Source organism: Macaca fascicularis, chromosome 2 (assembly GCF_037993035.2).
Source record: "Macaca fascicularis isolate 582-1 chromosome 2, T2T-MFA8v1.1".
In the NCBI taxonomy this organism is placed as follows: domain Eukaryota; kingdom Metazoa; phylum Chordata; class Mammalia; order Primates; family Cercopithecidae; genus Macaca; species Macaca fascicularis.
In genome coordinates this window covers 36,731,793-36,745,236 of record NC_088376.1, presented here as the reverse complement: position 1 = coordinate 36,745,236, position 13,444 = coordinate 36,731,793, and the positions used below count along the sequence as shown (strand labels likewise).

Sequence of the window (13,444 nt, the reverse complement as noted above, 5' to 3'; positions counted from 1 at the left end):
TCACGCTGCATTTCTTCATCTTTCCAGCTTTTTCGACGTGTGGCGTCGGCTCTACCTGGAATGGAGAATGTCCAGGAGAAAAGCAAAGAAGGAAGTATCCTTTTCCTTTGACAAGTAAGTGAAAAGATGTATAGGAGCCATTTATTCACTTGCAGTGGACAGACACTCGCCCAGTCCCTGCCCGGCCTTCCCTGGTCTGCCGCAAATGGCACAGGGCCTCCTCTAGACAGGATGCAGCTGAACCCCATGGTTTGGAGCCCCATCTGGCTCTAACCATCTACTTCTTCCAGAATAGCAGGAAGATACCAAAGGGGTGTGCACAGAGTGATGCTGTGTGGTGGGGAGTGAGAACAGCGACTGCCCCTCTTTACAGTGAGCATGGGTGTGGGTTTCATGAACACAGGCAGAGTCTCCACTGCAAGGAAGGCTCTGTTACTGGGGATATGATCTCAACATGGTTCAGTCTACTCGAGACAGCTACCCCCTTCAGACAGATGCCCCCTCCTTGTCCCGCCTGCCTTCTCTGCCCAGCCCTGAATAGCCCCTCAGGCTCCCCACCAATCTGTGGGACAGTTGCACATCACCCACTGACCAGCCTCAACCTGAAGAGACACCTAGATGCTGAAATGGAGGTTCAGAGAGGTAGTCTGGTTTGCCCAGTGTCACACAGCAGTTACAGAGTTAGGATTCACACTCAGGCTTGCTTCCTCCATATCCAGCCCTATTCCATGTGCGACACTGTCTCTCTAAGGGCATTTGAGAGGATCAGATGAAAACTGTTTCAGCAGGGGAAGGCATTGCCCACACCTGGGCCTCCCCTGCACCTAGTCAGATGTCCCCGCCTGAGTAAGCCACCAGAAACCAGGCACGCAGATCCCTGGCTGGCATCCTTTAGAATGGACCTGTCCCTATGCAGCAGCTCTCTAGCATCCCCCGCTGATCCCACAGGCCTCTGAGGGTAGACATCCCTGGCAGATCAGAGAAGGGCACTTGGAAGATGGAAGGGCACCTTCGGGCTGATAAGAATAAAAAGCGAGAGGAGCACACAGCTTAATGTTGGAGGCCTGTTGGAGCTGCTGGGGCAGGGCAGGCAGGACACTGTGAGTCTCAGGGCTGCAGCAAAGGGGAGCCTGACACAGGCCTTGAGGGAAGCTGGGCCTCTCCAGTCTTCCTCAAGGAGCTCTCTGAGCAGACTCAAGACCCTTCCCCCAGGCGGGGGCAGCGGGCAGGAAGGCTCACCAAGGAGCAGGTGCCCCAGCAATCCCATGGTCTGTGTGTCACCAGAGGACAAGCAGTGGCCGAGAGGAGGAGGTTTGAGGAGTATCTCCTGGTTGGTCAGTTATAAGACTCCAATCACAGATGAGGAAACTGAGGCTCAGAAACTTGACTAGGGCACCCCACGGCTCTCAGTAGCAGAGCCAGGCTCCAGAGCTCAGGAGAGAGCCCCCATGAAGTCACCTGTCACATGGGACTCCTTTGAGGTTCCAGGAACATACAGAAGCCAACCTGAAGGGCAAACATAGGAGCAGGACCAAGGGAGAGGGGCAGACAAGGTGTAGGCGATCTCCGCTGTGCCTGCCAACGAGGGGAAGGGTTGCAGTGCCCGCTCTCCATCCCACCAGCTCCCAAGGTGCGGCACACTGGCCAGGGTGAGTGGTGATCACTTCATTCACATTCTCCCAGAGTCGCGCTGTTCAGGGCTCCAGGCTGGGCCCACGATCAGGTCAGACTGGGCTGAGTGCAGGTGACAGCGAGCTCATCATCGTCCTGGTATGCCTAGCGTTTCATCCAGCTACCACTGACCTTTGGGCCCCTTGGGAGAAAGGATACAGGGCAGGTTGCAAACAGACTGCACAGGGCGATGTGGCGTGTGTCCCTTTTTCTAGCTGTGGGGTCCCCTCATCTGGGTAGATGTACCCCCATCCTCTCACTTCTGCCCAGGAGCCAGCTTGCTGGGCTTCTCACGAGGCAGGTGCTGGAGCGGCCACCAGAGGTCCCAGAGGGACCAGGCAGAGGCAGCTGTCACTCTGCTTCATTGGGGGTGGGGTGCTGGCATTTCTGCTTACTCACAGTCCAAATCCAGGTGTTTTGAAGGTGGGTGCTTTGGGGTCATGTTCATAATTGTGTTCAACATTGAGAGCAGACACACAGAGGCACTGCTTTGTGGCGCTGTATAAACTGTTCACACTTGGCCTCACCTGCTCGGCTCAGGGCTTGGTGAACGTGTGGCTTGAGGCTTCCATCTGCTGCTTGCAGGTCCAGATGGGGGGCTGCTGCACCTCTTCTTCACATTCAAGACAGGAGGCCCCCTCAGGGCCGCTCTGGCCGATACTTCTGCCCAGCAGCACCCTCCACTGGTCTGCTCTCTCAGCAAAGTAGGGGCCAAGGGGCCACCAAATGGTAGAGCCATAAGCCCCTTACTGCTTCTTCATACACAACCCCCCGACTCCCACTTTCTGCTCAAATACAGTATGCCTCCATTGCGTGGGCCCCGAACTCTTTCTGAATAAGGCTGGCTTATGCAAAGGAACAGCAATAGTGTGGGCACTTCATGAAGTGGCTCTAAGCAGGTGAGGACAGTGACACCCCAACCAGATAGAGCATGCCCAAGGCCTCCCAGCTCCTTAATTCAGAGCTGGAACCACATCCAAATGATTGGATTCCACAGCTCTGTTGCACTCTCTGGTGGGGCTGTGGTGTGCTTTGACATTCCAGATACAGAGAGGATTGCGCTGCGGTAGAGTCAGGGGCGCTGGGACTGCGGGAGCATACCCAGCAGTAGGGGGTAAGTTTGTAACCGGCTGTCTGGGCCCACCCATCACTGTTCCAGGAACCAGGGAGAAGGGACAGTGGGCAGTGATTGTGGCCCGCAATGGGCCACACTTGACCCAGAGGGAAGAGGTGGGTGTGCTGTGGCCATGCCTGCCGGAAAGGCACATACCAAACCTCTTGAGGCTTATGAGAAACCGTGAGTTTCCCCTTCTGGCGCATTATTTAGACATGGGTCCAGTCATTCTTCCCTATCCTCTCCATCATCAGCAAGCGGCCCCTGAGCACTGCATTTCAGCAGCACGTGCCGTAACAAGGAAGGAGGTGACATTAAACGGGAGCCTGTGTGAAAGCTCGTAGCAGATGAGCTGGGCCTGTGCTCTCCAATTCTGCAGCCACATGTGGCTGTTCCGACTTCAATTAGTTAAAATGCGGTTGAATTGAAAGTTCATTTCCTCACTTGCACTAGCATCCTTTCAAGTGGCCAGTTGCCCATGTTGCTAATGGTGACATCTTGGACAGTGCAGATATAGAATATCGGAGAAAGTTCTTTGGACAGGGCTGTTCAGGGAGTATCAGTAGAATTGGTTTCCTGGATGTCTGTGTGTTGGAACTCTCCAAAGAACTTGTTAAAAACACACATCTGGGGCCCATCGCTGCATCTACCAAGGTAGGACCCAGCGAGACATTTTTAACAAATATCCCAGAAAATTTTGATGCAATCCATTTGAGAACTACTGCTGTGCAGTGTACAAAAGAATTGTGACTCAAATTGCACGTGAGATTTTTTTAGTGGTAGTAGGTGACTTCAATACTGGGCAGAACGTCGTGCTGTAACGGTGGCCAAGCTTTAAGCTAGACTACTGGTTCTCAACCAGGACTGATAGCCCTTCCCTCCCCTCCCCACAGGGGACATTTGGCAATGTCTTCAGACATTTTGGCTTACCATAAATTGGGGGAGGGGGAATGGGGTTTAACTGGCATCTCATAGATAGTGGTCAGGGATGCTTCTGATCGTCCTACGTGTACAGGAACCCCTCATAACATGGAATTGTCTGGCCCAAAATGTCAGTAGTGTTGAGCCTGAGAAGCTAGTCCACAAGGGGCTTAGCACAGCCAGGTCATTGAAAGTAGAAGGCTGCAGTCAAGATAGCCTTGGGTTTGTACCTGGGCACCTCAGCTTCCCAGTTGGAAGGTGGCTCTTACTCCCCACTGCACGAGGTCTAATGTGGAAGTGAGGGAGCGCATTTATAGTGCTCAGCACAGAGCAAGTGCTCAGCAGGAGAGGCCACTAACGCGTGCACCCTGGACCAAGGAGTGAGGACATTTTTAGAGGTGGAAATGGGGAGGAAGGCTGGGTGTCGGGGAGGGAGCATCACTTCTAGAAGGAAAGAACAGCATGAACAAAGGAAAGAAGGAAAGCATAGGACATGTTTAAAGTGCGGAAAATCTGGTGGGTGGAGCCTTGGTATGTGATAGAGGGAAGGGGATGAACTCGCGTCAACAGGTGGTTGGGGTGACCTTAAATGGGGAGGCCTTAAATGCCAGAGTGAGAAATCCATGGACGCTTTGTTTCTGTAGCAGAGTGTGACATGATTGTCACCAGAGCTGACTTTGGGAAGCCACTATGCTGAGAGAGAGCTGGCTGGGCTCAGAGGGGCACTCAGAGAAGACCAGGAAACCTCAAGGAGGCCTGTGCCCAGGCCAGCAATACAGAAGGGGATCGCGCTGCTGGCATGGGCCATAGAACTGCAGCTGGGAGAAACAGCAGGGCATTCCTGGCAGTGGGTTTGCCAAAAAATGATAGGCGGTAGAGAAGTAGGTTGCTTGACTGGAGTAGAGAGAACAAAAGGTGGGCTGCAGTGGGCAGTGGGAAGGAAGACACTGGCTTATTATGTATTTACTTATTTATTTATACACTGCCATGGTATAAGATACATATACCTACGTACACACAAGATAAAGGTGTATGTGTATGTGTGTACGCACACACACAGGGAGAATAAAGGTAGGAAAAGCAAAGAAAAGTCAGAGATAAAGTCATACTCAAAATATATGCCATGGCTGCATGGTTGTTAGAGGTGGCCAAAAAGTTGGCTCTGAGCATTCTCACAGCCAAGACAAGGAAAGAAAATGTGAACTTCAGGAGAAGCATGGCTTTTCGTAATACTTAAACCAAAAGAACCTCTCCTGTTGTCCTCAAATAGGAGCCACAAAAGCATCCTAGGATGCCAGCAAGAAGTTCCAAAACAGTGCTTCTTATACCACCACACCCCACACACCCCTGTCTCAGGGCAGTCGTCTACAGCCGGCACCAAAGCCCTGTCCAGGAAGAGCAATTCTGTGAGGTATCGAAGGACCTGATCCTCAGCTCTAATTACGTCTGGTTTGATGCAAGGCTAAAACCTCAAACACAGTGTTGGTTTTGAGCCCGATGAGGAAGGCAGAGGGCCAGCCTGGCTGTGCGTTTGGAACCAGTCCCTCTGGTGGTTCTGGTAAGTGCTTCTCTAGTCCACAGCCCCTGAGGGCACCAGTGGAAAGGGCTGGCGAGGGGGCTGTGCTTAGGCCCCATGGATGTGGCTTCTCACAATAGCCATCCTCAGGATCTAAGTGATGTGTTCTGACTAAAGTTTGAGGGTTTTCCTCCTGCTGCCAATTAGGCAAGGCCCACATACCCCCGTGCTTTGAGATGTGAACCCAGCGGGCTCTTCATCTCCATTGCACTTTGAGTGGGGCTGACAGGTAACCGGGCTGAGGCCAGGGCTGGGAGCTGGCGTTTGAGCACTGGTCAAGGGAAGGCTTCTGGGAAAGGGACTCCCTGGCCTTGGTATGGATGGTGATCCCACAGCCCAGGCAAGACAAGCTTTGCTTGGGTGGACAGGCGCTGGGGGAAGTAGACGGGTGACGGGAAGAGGAGGCAAGGTGGGAGTTGGTATTGCATCCTTCCTAGCCCAGCCAAACCAAGAGCCAAGTCCCTAGGTGTTTGCAGAGAAACAGAGCAGTAGCTGAAGGGTACAGTGCACAGGGCTGAGTGGGGTGGCAGCTTCTCCAGGAGAGTCATCTTCCTTAGCCCGTCCCCCTGCAGTGATCGACATCAAGCTGGACAAACCCCAGGAGCCCCCGGCCAGCGAGGGCGGCTGCTCCTGCTAATGCAGAGCCGACCTGCGGCTTCCCATGACACTCCTTGCTTGTTGTGTTGCTTCCTATTGGCTAGCTTCCTAAGGGGGGAGGGAACCGAGTTATCAAGATGGGAGGATTTTTCTTTTCTCTCTGTCTCTAGGAGTAGGGTGGGATGGGGAGGGAGGCTGGGCATCAGGGATCACATCACTCTTAACAGCTGTTACTTAAACAACTATTTTTTGGTTTGGTTGTAATATATTGTACTTTATTAAGATTGCCAAAAACTGTTAAAATTTAAAAAAAATTTAAATCATGTGTATACAATTTTTTGCCAGATAAAAATGTAGTCATTTTTATTTGAAAGATGTGCTTTTTGTTTTTGTATATTTGTAAACTTATAGAGAACCTTTCCACACACCTCCTCCTTCCTGTTCTCTCTGAACCTTTCATCACCTCTGCCTTCCTCCCATCCCCAGCCCAATAAATTAAAACAATTAACTGAGCAACTTAATTAGGCTTCAGTCTGGGGCCATCTGGCCCCACTCTCCAGGCCCTACTCCGTTTAAATCAAACATTGGTTGAACACATCAGCCTCTGAAAAGGTAGCTCTGACTCTGTCCTTCCATGGCCAGAGTGGGTCGTCAACCTTGTGTGGAGCTGAGACCAAGGCCTGGGGGCTCTAGGCAGCCTGGCAGCAGCCCCCAGGGGGAACTGCTCCCACCTCTCTTTCTCCTTCCCTGAAAAGCCTTGAAGGGGGTTGAGGGTACAGGCAACCTTGTGTTCTCTGTGCCCTCAGGGACTGGCAGAGCAAGAGGCCATCAGAAGGATGGGGTGCTGTTGGCAATTGCAGCTGCGTGGTGCATGGTTTATAGACTGGGGTGCCATGTGTAGTTCTGAAAATATTTTAACCAGCCCACCCAGCAGTCAGTACACATGCCTGGGCCAAGTCTAAGAAACTCTGTGTGATGTTGGGCAGCGTGCCATCCTGAAGCCTTCCTCCTGGATGTCAGGGAAGCTGGAGCCTGTACCAGCCGGAGTTGATCCTCTGTGATTGGGGAGGTGGGGGTGTTGTCTGCAGAACCACCACCTGGAAAGATCCATGTTCTTAGAGCCTCAGCTGCTAATACTGTTGAGTGCTTTCTGGAAAAGCTGATTTGTTGCTGTTTTTACCCACTGGCATGGCACAGTTGAAGTCTTTGTGGACATATCTTTCTGGCTACTGTGGCTGCGCTGTGGTCACCTGAGGGTATAGTTCAGGTGGGGTCTCCAGAAGGCTGCCCAGGGCACTAGGACTTGCCCCCAGAGAGCCATCTCTTCCATTTTTGATTCATTCCTGAGAGTGGTTTAGTCCTGAGAACCTGCAGAGTCTCTGAAGAGAACTCTCTCTTCCCACTAAGTGATATAACCTACTTGGCCAGCATTCCAAATAGACTCAGACTTACCGCCCTGAGCCTGCACAGAGCCAGGTGCAATGGGCAGTGAGTCTGGCCAAAACGTAAACCCCACCCTCCCTGCTGTCATTGGCTCTCCCTCCAGGCTGCTGCTGGGCATGTCATAGATGGGATGAATGACCATCTGGGGTATGGTGGGCTGAACTCCACAAGGTTGTTGGAATGAATTTTGAAACTTCTCAGAAATTAATCTGAAATGGCAGGCAGTAAGTGCAGCAGAATCTGGCAGGACTGATATCTGTGCAGTGGGCCTGCCACACACCCTCTGCCTAGGAGGCTGTATGCCACAGCTCATCTCTAGCAAGGAATTTATCTTCAGGTGAAGAAGAGAGGAAGCAGGATCCCACTGAACACCTCTTGCAGAAGGCAAGGACCAATGTTTGAATGTGTTTCAGATGTCATGTGTTTAGTTTTTATATGTGTGTACATAATTATGTATAGAGATAGACTTGTGTATACACCTTCCACAAACACATCCTCACGGAGATACATGTGCTCAATGTATATTCTTGTTTCTCCTGCTCTCAAGTTGGAACTTGCATTGTGATAAGTTTTGGAAATTCAAAAGTACTGCAACGTGTTGAAATAAGAAATACTTAATATTGTCAAATAACTTGTGATTGTCTTGCCATCAATAAAATAATGCATAGTTGTGTTAAACTACAGGCAAACATAGCCCACAGGAATATCTCCACCATTTCTCTATGTACTTTATATGCACGGGTGTGCATGCCTGTGTGGGCCAGTGTCCCCCCACCATGGGCACACCCCCAAGTGGTGCTTGTTGGAAGAGTGCTTACTTACCTCGAGAGAATTTACAGGAGTCCACATGACAGCGTCCTGCCTGGTTGGCAGTGAGGGCCATCACCTGTGGCCTCTGAGACCGCCCCATTTACAGGGATCTGCACTGGGTCTCAGTGAATGAACATATGGTAGATTTTTATTTTCTTGGCACTAAAGATTAGCTTTTTTAAAAAAACATCCTATAAAACAGTAGAAACTCAGTTCCCTTCTCATGGGCACACACATCCAAGGCACCATGGACTGTTTTTCCATCCTGGCCTAGAGGAGCAGTAGAAGATAGCATTTGGTTTGACATGGCCTTAGTGAGTCCTGCCTTTCCTAGCATGCACACAACATCCTCTCTTTGAGTTTGGGTTCTCCCCAGCCCCTTGGCCTCTGAGGCTGAGGGTGGCTTCCTCCTGTCCTCCCATCTCAGCAGTTCTATGACGCTCCCTTCCGCAGGTGCGGTTTCTGCCCCTCCATTCCTGGGGTGTGGAAAGGCAGCCAGACCTCTTTTTCAGAAGTTGTTGGTTCCCTGACTTTTGTCTTGAGCAGGCACCATCCTTGTCCCCTTGCTTGCAGGTCGAATTGGCACAGAGTAAGGTTCCATAATAAACTGTTAGGTGCTCTTGAAGAAGATGTCATGGCATCACCTTAGCACCCCAGCAAGAGCATTGCATCTTTGCTGAATCCAGATGAGTTAGCAGAGGGCAAAGTGGAGGATTCCTTTGAGGAAGTGTTCTCAGTTGAGCAGTTCAGTCCCTCTCCCCAAAGACTAGACCTGACCTGGCAGATTAGCAGGATCCTCTTCTTTTGGCCTTTTTTGTGATGATGGGAGTGAGGGGGGTAAATCTCAAAAGCTATCAACAAAGCTCCTGTTCTGCAGGCATCAGGAAAATTAAGTGTAAGATGGAAAAAGCAAACAGCCTATTTACAAGTGGAAACACGTTGGTTCTGATCACTCCTAACTTGCTGGGTGATCATACATACATCATCATGAAGGTGTGACATCAGAATCATGAGCACCATGGCTGCAGTTGTCTGATCCAAGGCTAGTTGGCTTGGTAGCTGTTGGCAGCAGTTTCCCTGGGTCAGAGGCCTCCTTGCTATCGCTGCTCTCTTCTTCTTGTCATCCTTAAACATTCAGTCACGTTCCCAGGTCTTCGGGGAGCAATGGCCAGACCAGTTTCAGTGTCTCTGGCAACAGAAACAAGGATTGAAATGGTGGTAGTTAAGAGTGCAGACACATCTGGGGTGCACTCTCTCCATCATCCTGGTGGCTAGCCAGTGCTGGGAGGCCCTGCCCGGGGGTACCAGTTGTGACAGTAAAGGGATGGCCCTCCTGGCTTCAGCGTCCTGCAGATAGAGCAGCCTCGTTCCTTCACAAGATGGAAGGCAGGTGAGGATTGTCAGGATGAGATGGGACCAGGTAGCGGAGGACGGTGAGGCGTGTCTGAGCCACGTGAGGGGCAGCTGAACAGAAGGATGTCTGTGTGCATCAACCGAGCAGACTGTGTGCCCACTCGTTTCCGAACTACCTCTCCCCAAAGAATGTGAGGCATTGTCACCTTGTTACAGCTATGTGAAGCAGAGCTCTCACAACTCTTCCTATCTACAGGCAGGAAAACCAGGATGGAGAAGGGCGAGTTGCTTATTAGGATAGGAGTGATCAGAACCAGTGAAGTTTCCATTTTTCATCCATTGCTGCCCTGTGTGTGAACAAATGTGACTCCATGTTTATTATACAGCAAGGACTGCTGTGCGTGGGTGTGTTCCTCAGACCATCTCTACTCTTTGGTTAGGACACTAGGTTCTTCCCAGCATATGAATGAGAATATCAGTGGCATTTTGGGCTCCTCTACTGCACAAGGGCCAGTCCCCAAGTCTACTCTGATTGTCACGGGCACCCACACAGATCAGGACACCCTTTGAATTTTTGTTTGACATGAACTATTTAGGTGTTCCAAAACCTTGGGATCTCAATGTGCAAACTCCTTGGACTCCAGACCCCTGTCTGGTTGGCACTCCCAGAAGCATGTGGTTTCGTCAGGAAATCCTTGCAGCAGGGGTTTAGATGGTTCCTTCAGGAGGTGGGAAACCTCCGTAGCATCGAAGGCCAGCCTGCATCTCGCGGTGTGTGTCCACTTCTCCCCTCACTTTCCCCTCACCCATCCCTTTAAAGTGATTGGCTGTGAGGAGCACAGAGGGTGGCAATTCCATCTGTTATGGGCTCAGAAGACATAGCCGCCATGTTGATTTCACATTAAACTGTGTAAAATGTGGAAAAGACTCAGCATGTTGGTCAAACAATAAACTGTCCTAATTCTCAAAACGACGCTTCTGGTCTGTGTTTAAGTGGTGCAGTCATAAATGGGGGGTTCAAAAACAAGAGTTCCTCAAGTGTGTGCTCCACAAAGTCCCTCTTCTCATGCCTGGGTGGTATGTCCACTACCTAAAGCCCTTTGCCGCTTTGCTTCTTCCTTCTACTGGTGGAGCTGGGCTGTCCACCAACCCCGTAGGGGGAAAGGTGGGACACACTCATGAGAGTAAATCCACACACATTCCCCTAATCTCCATTCTGCTGAAAGGCTGATGGGAAGGGAGCCTCCAGGCAGAACTGAGAGTCAGGGGTACCGTATCTTCCTTCATCCCCACTCTCTGCTTGCCATGGCTCGGGGATTAGGAAGCGGGGAGAGGGTACAGGGACTGGATCTCTTATGCTTCTGGTGATTTTCAGAAAGCCATTTAAAGGCAAGAACTTAAGGTGAACTATAATGACCTTTGACAACATCTAGCTGCCATATTCCATCCCCAGCCCCACCCCACACCAGTTAGGAACATCCCTGAGCGGCCCCTCCAGGTCTCAGTTATCTCCAGACTAAAAGATGCTCAGAAAGCCAGCACCGTTCTGGGACTAATCCAAAGAGGAACAAAAGCCAAGATTAGGTAAATTGCACTAGCCTGGGAATCTCACTCTTCTTCAAGTCCAACTTCACTAATTACCTCCCTTTTAAAGCTTCTAAAGGTTCCAGACCACCCTCCAATCTGCTGCCACCTCAAGGAAGCCATCTTTAATTAGAAGAGACAAGAAGTAGATGTCCCTGCCTACTAAGCCTTACTTTTTCTGGTTGCCAGTTGTAAAATGTGAGGCAGAGCAGGTACAGGGGATGTGGCAAGACAGAGGGCTGAGGGCCAGTGAGTAGGTACTTGCATGGGCCAGACTAAGGCTTGAGCGAAGTGGTTCCGAGACAAGCAGTCATTCCCCAATAATTTATGGTGACACGACTTCACACTACAGGGAAGCGAGTAGTCTCACTGGAGACAGCATTCACACTCAGCTGTCCAGCAGTTCCTGCCTTTGGCAGACTAAGGAAGTGCTGTTGGGATTCCTCAGCCATGGATGGGACGATGGCAGAGCTGTGGTGAAGGTCCTGCCTAGAGTGCACGGTGTGGCATTCAGCGACACTGCTCAGCATGGTTCTCCTCATCAGTGTACGAGAGTGGAGGTCACTGTGTGCTAAACTCAAATTTAAAGAAAAAACAATTTTTTGAAACAAAATGATTTCAATACTTGAAACACAGGCTGGGCACAGTGGCTTATGCCTGTAATCCCAGCACTTTGGGAAGCCAAAGTGGACAGATCATGGAGGCCAGGAGTTTGAGAACAGACTGGCCAACATGGTGAAACCCCATTGCTACTAATAATACTAAAAATTATCCAGGCATGGTGCCACACGCCTGTAATTCCAGCTACTAGGGGAGGCTGAGGCAGAAGAATCATTTGAACCCGGGAGGCAGAGGTTGCAGTGAGCTGAGACAGCAGCGCTGCACTCCAGCCTGGGCGACAGAGTGAGACTGTCTCAACAGAACAAAAAAAAAAACCCTCGAAACAATATTCAAGTCAACAGAACATGGCCATGTGCCTCACACATAAGCATCATGGGAACACTGGCATTTCAGAGGCCAATGGAAAAGTGGCAGTCCTGTTGGGGCTGCATGGCTGGCAGCTGACCACATGCCCACACAGCACTTAGGAGTCAAGTGCAGCCGTGATGGAGCTCACACTACTGAGAGAGTAGGGAAACCACACTGAAAGGGCACATTTCTTAACCTCAGAACCGGGCCACCAGCCTCTAAAGCAGGAATTGTGTTTTTTTAGCATTTCCATGGTCTGCTGCAAGGCGTAGCATTTACCCAATGGATGAATGTGTACAAGGCTCTTGTGAGCTTTATGGTTGAAGGTAAGTGGGATTGTTTTCCTGCGCATTTAAATGAAGGTAGGCGTGGTGATCACCTTTCCTTAAATGTGTGAAGGGATGAGATAAAGAGATAGGCATCTTAATTGCCACTGATGGCCTTCAGGTGAGGACAAGCATGAGCCCACTGAAGCTTTGACAATTGTGCTGAACCCAAAACTTCAAAAACAAGAAAAAGCAGAGACTGGCTGAAATGATCTAAGTCAACAGAGCATGGTCAGTGCTTCAAACAAGGCAGGACCACAGGGGAACACTGACAGCCCAGGAGGCGCTGAGACAGAGGCAGTGGGAAGAAGTGACAGACCCCAGGGACGCCCCACCACCAGCAGCTGCTGTAGATTAGGAACCCCCAGTGGACTGCCAGGCACCTGGTAGTGGAGGTTACCAAGGCCCGGGCTGGAGAGGAGCCAAAGGAAGAAACAGTGCAGTGCCTAGACCCCTCTGGGTCTGTCCACGTCCATACCCACTGGGAGATTCCATTCCAGAAGTGGACATATTCACCAAGAGTGCCCGGGGCTCACTCATCACAGCTGCTCCCTCCACAACAGCATCTCACCTCAGCTTTAGCAGGGAACAGGGTCATTTGCATTAGGCAGCTGCTGTCCTAGGAGGTCTCGGTGCCCACACACTTCCACGTTCCTAAGGTGTTTCAAGCTCAAATGTCTCATCTGTGTCATACACTGGTGCCTAGTCGGCCCGTCTCCATGACCTGATATCCATCCTTCTACTCTGGCCACACCTGCCCATCTCACAAAATGGGCCTACTTTAGTCGAATGCCTTCAGGGCCACAAAGAGGGCACCACCTGAGTGGAGAGAGCACATTTGACCTCCCATCAAAAGCCTTCCCAGTTCCCAAGGACTAGTCACTATGACCTCATCCTGGCCCAAAGCCACAAGAACAGAATGCCTGCAGGAGCAAGAAGCAAGGTCAGAGTTCCCATGCCTGCCGACTCGACCCTGTTAGAAAAACTCGCAGGGTGTGTGCCCCAAGAGACTTTAAAAACAACATTAAAGGCACATGTGACACTCCAGGCCAGATCATCTCTTGGGGTGCGCAGGAGCCC

General features: G+C 50.9%; 1 protein-coding gene across 2 annotated transcripts in view; it reads left to right on the top strand.

The window, feature by feature from the left end:
• The window catches only part of RAB6B (RAB6B, member RAS oncogene family), a 68,630-nt gene extending 58,175 nt beyond the window's left edge, over window positions 1–10,455 (top strand). The window contains exons 7-8 of one of the 2 annotated variants that reach the window (XM_005545796.4): window positions 28–94; window positions 5,855–10,455. In XM_005545796.4, coding sequence (XP_005545853.1) covers window positions 28–94; window positions 5,855–5,919 — 132 coding nt within the window. In that variant the 3' untranslated portion in view covers window positions 5,920–10,455. Of the gene's footprint in view, window positions 1–27; window positions 115–4,976 lie in introns of both variants that reach the window. The other variant, XM_074031060.1, reaches the window with a different exon arrangement.
• Window positions 10,456–13,444: the final 2,989 nt, after the last annotated feature.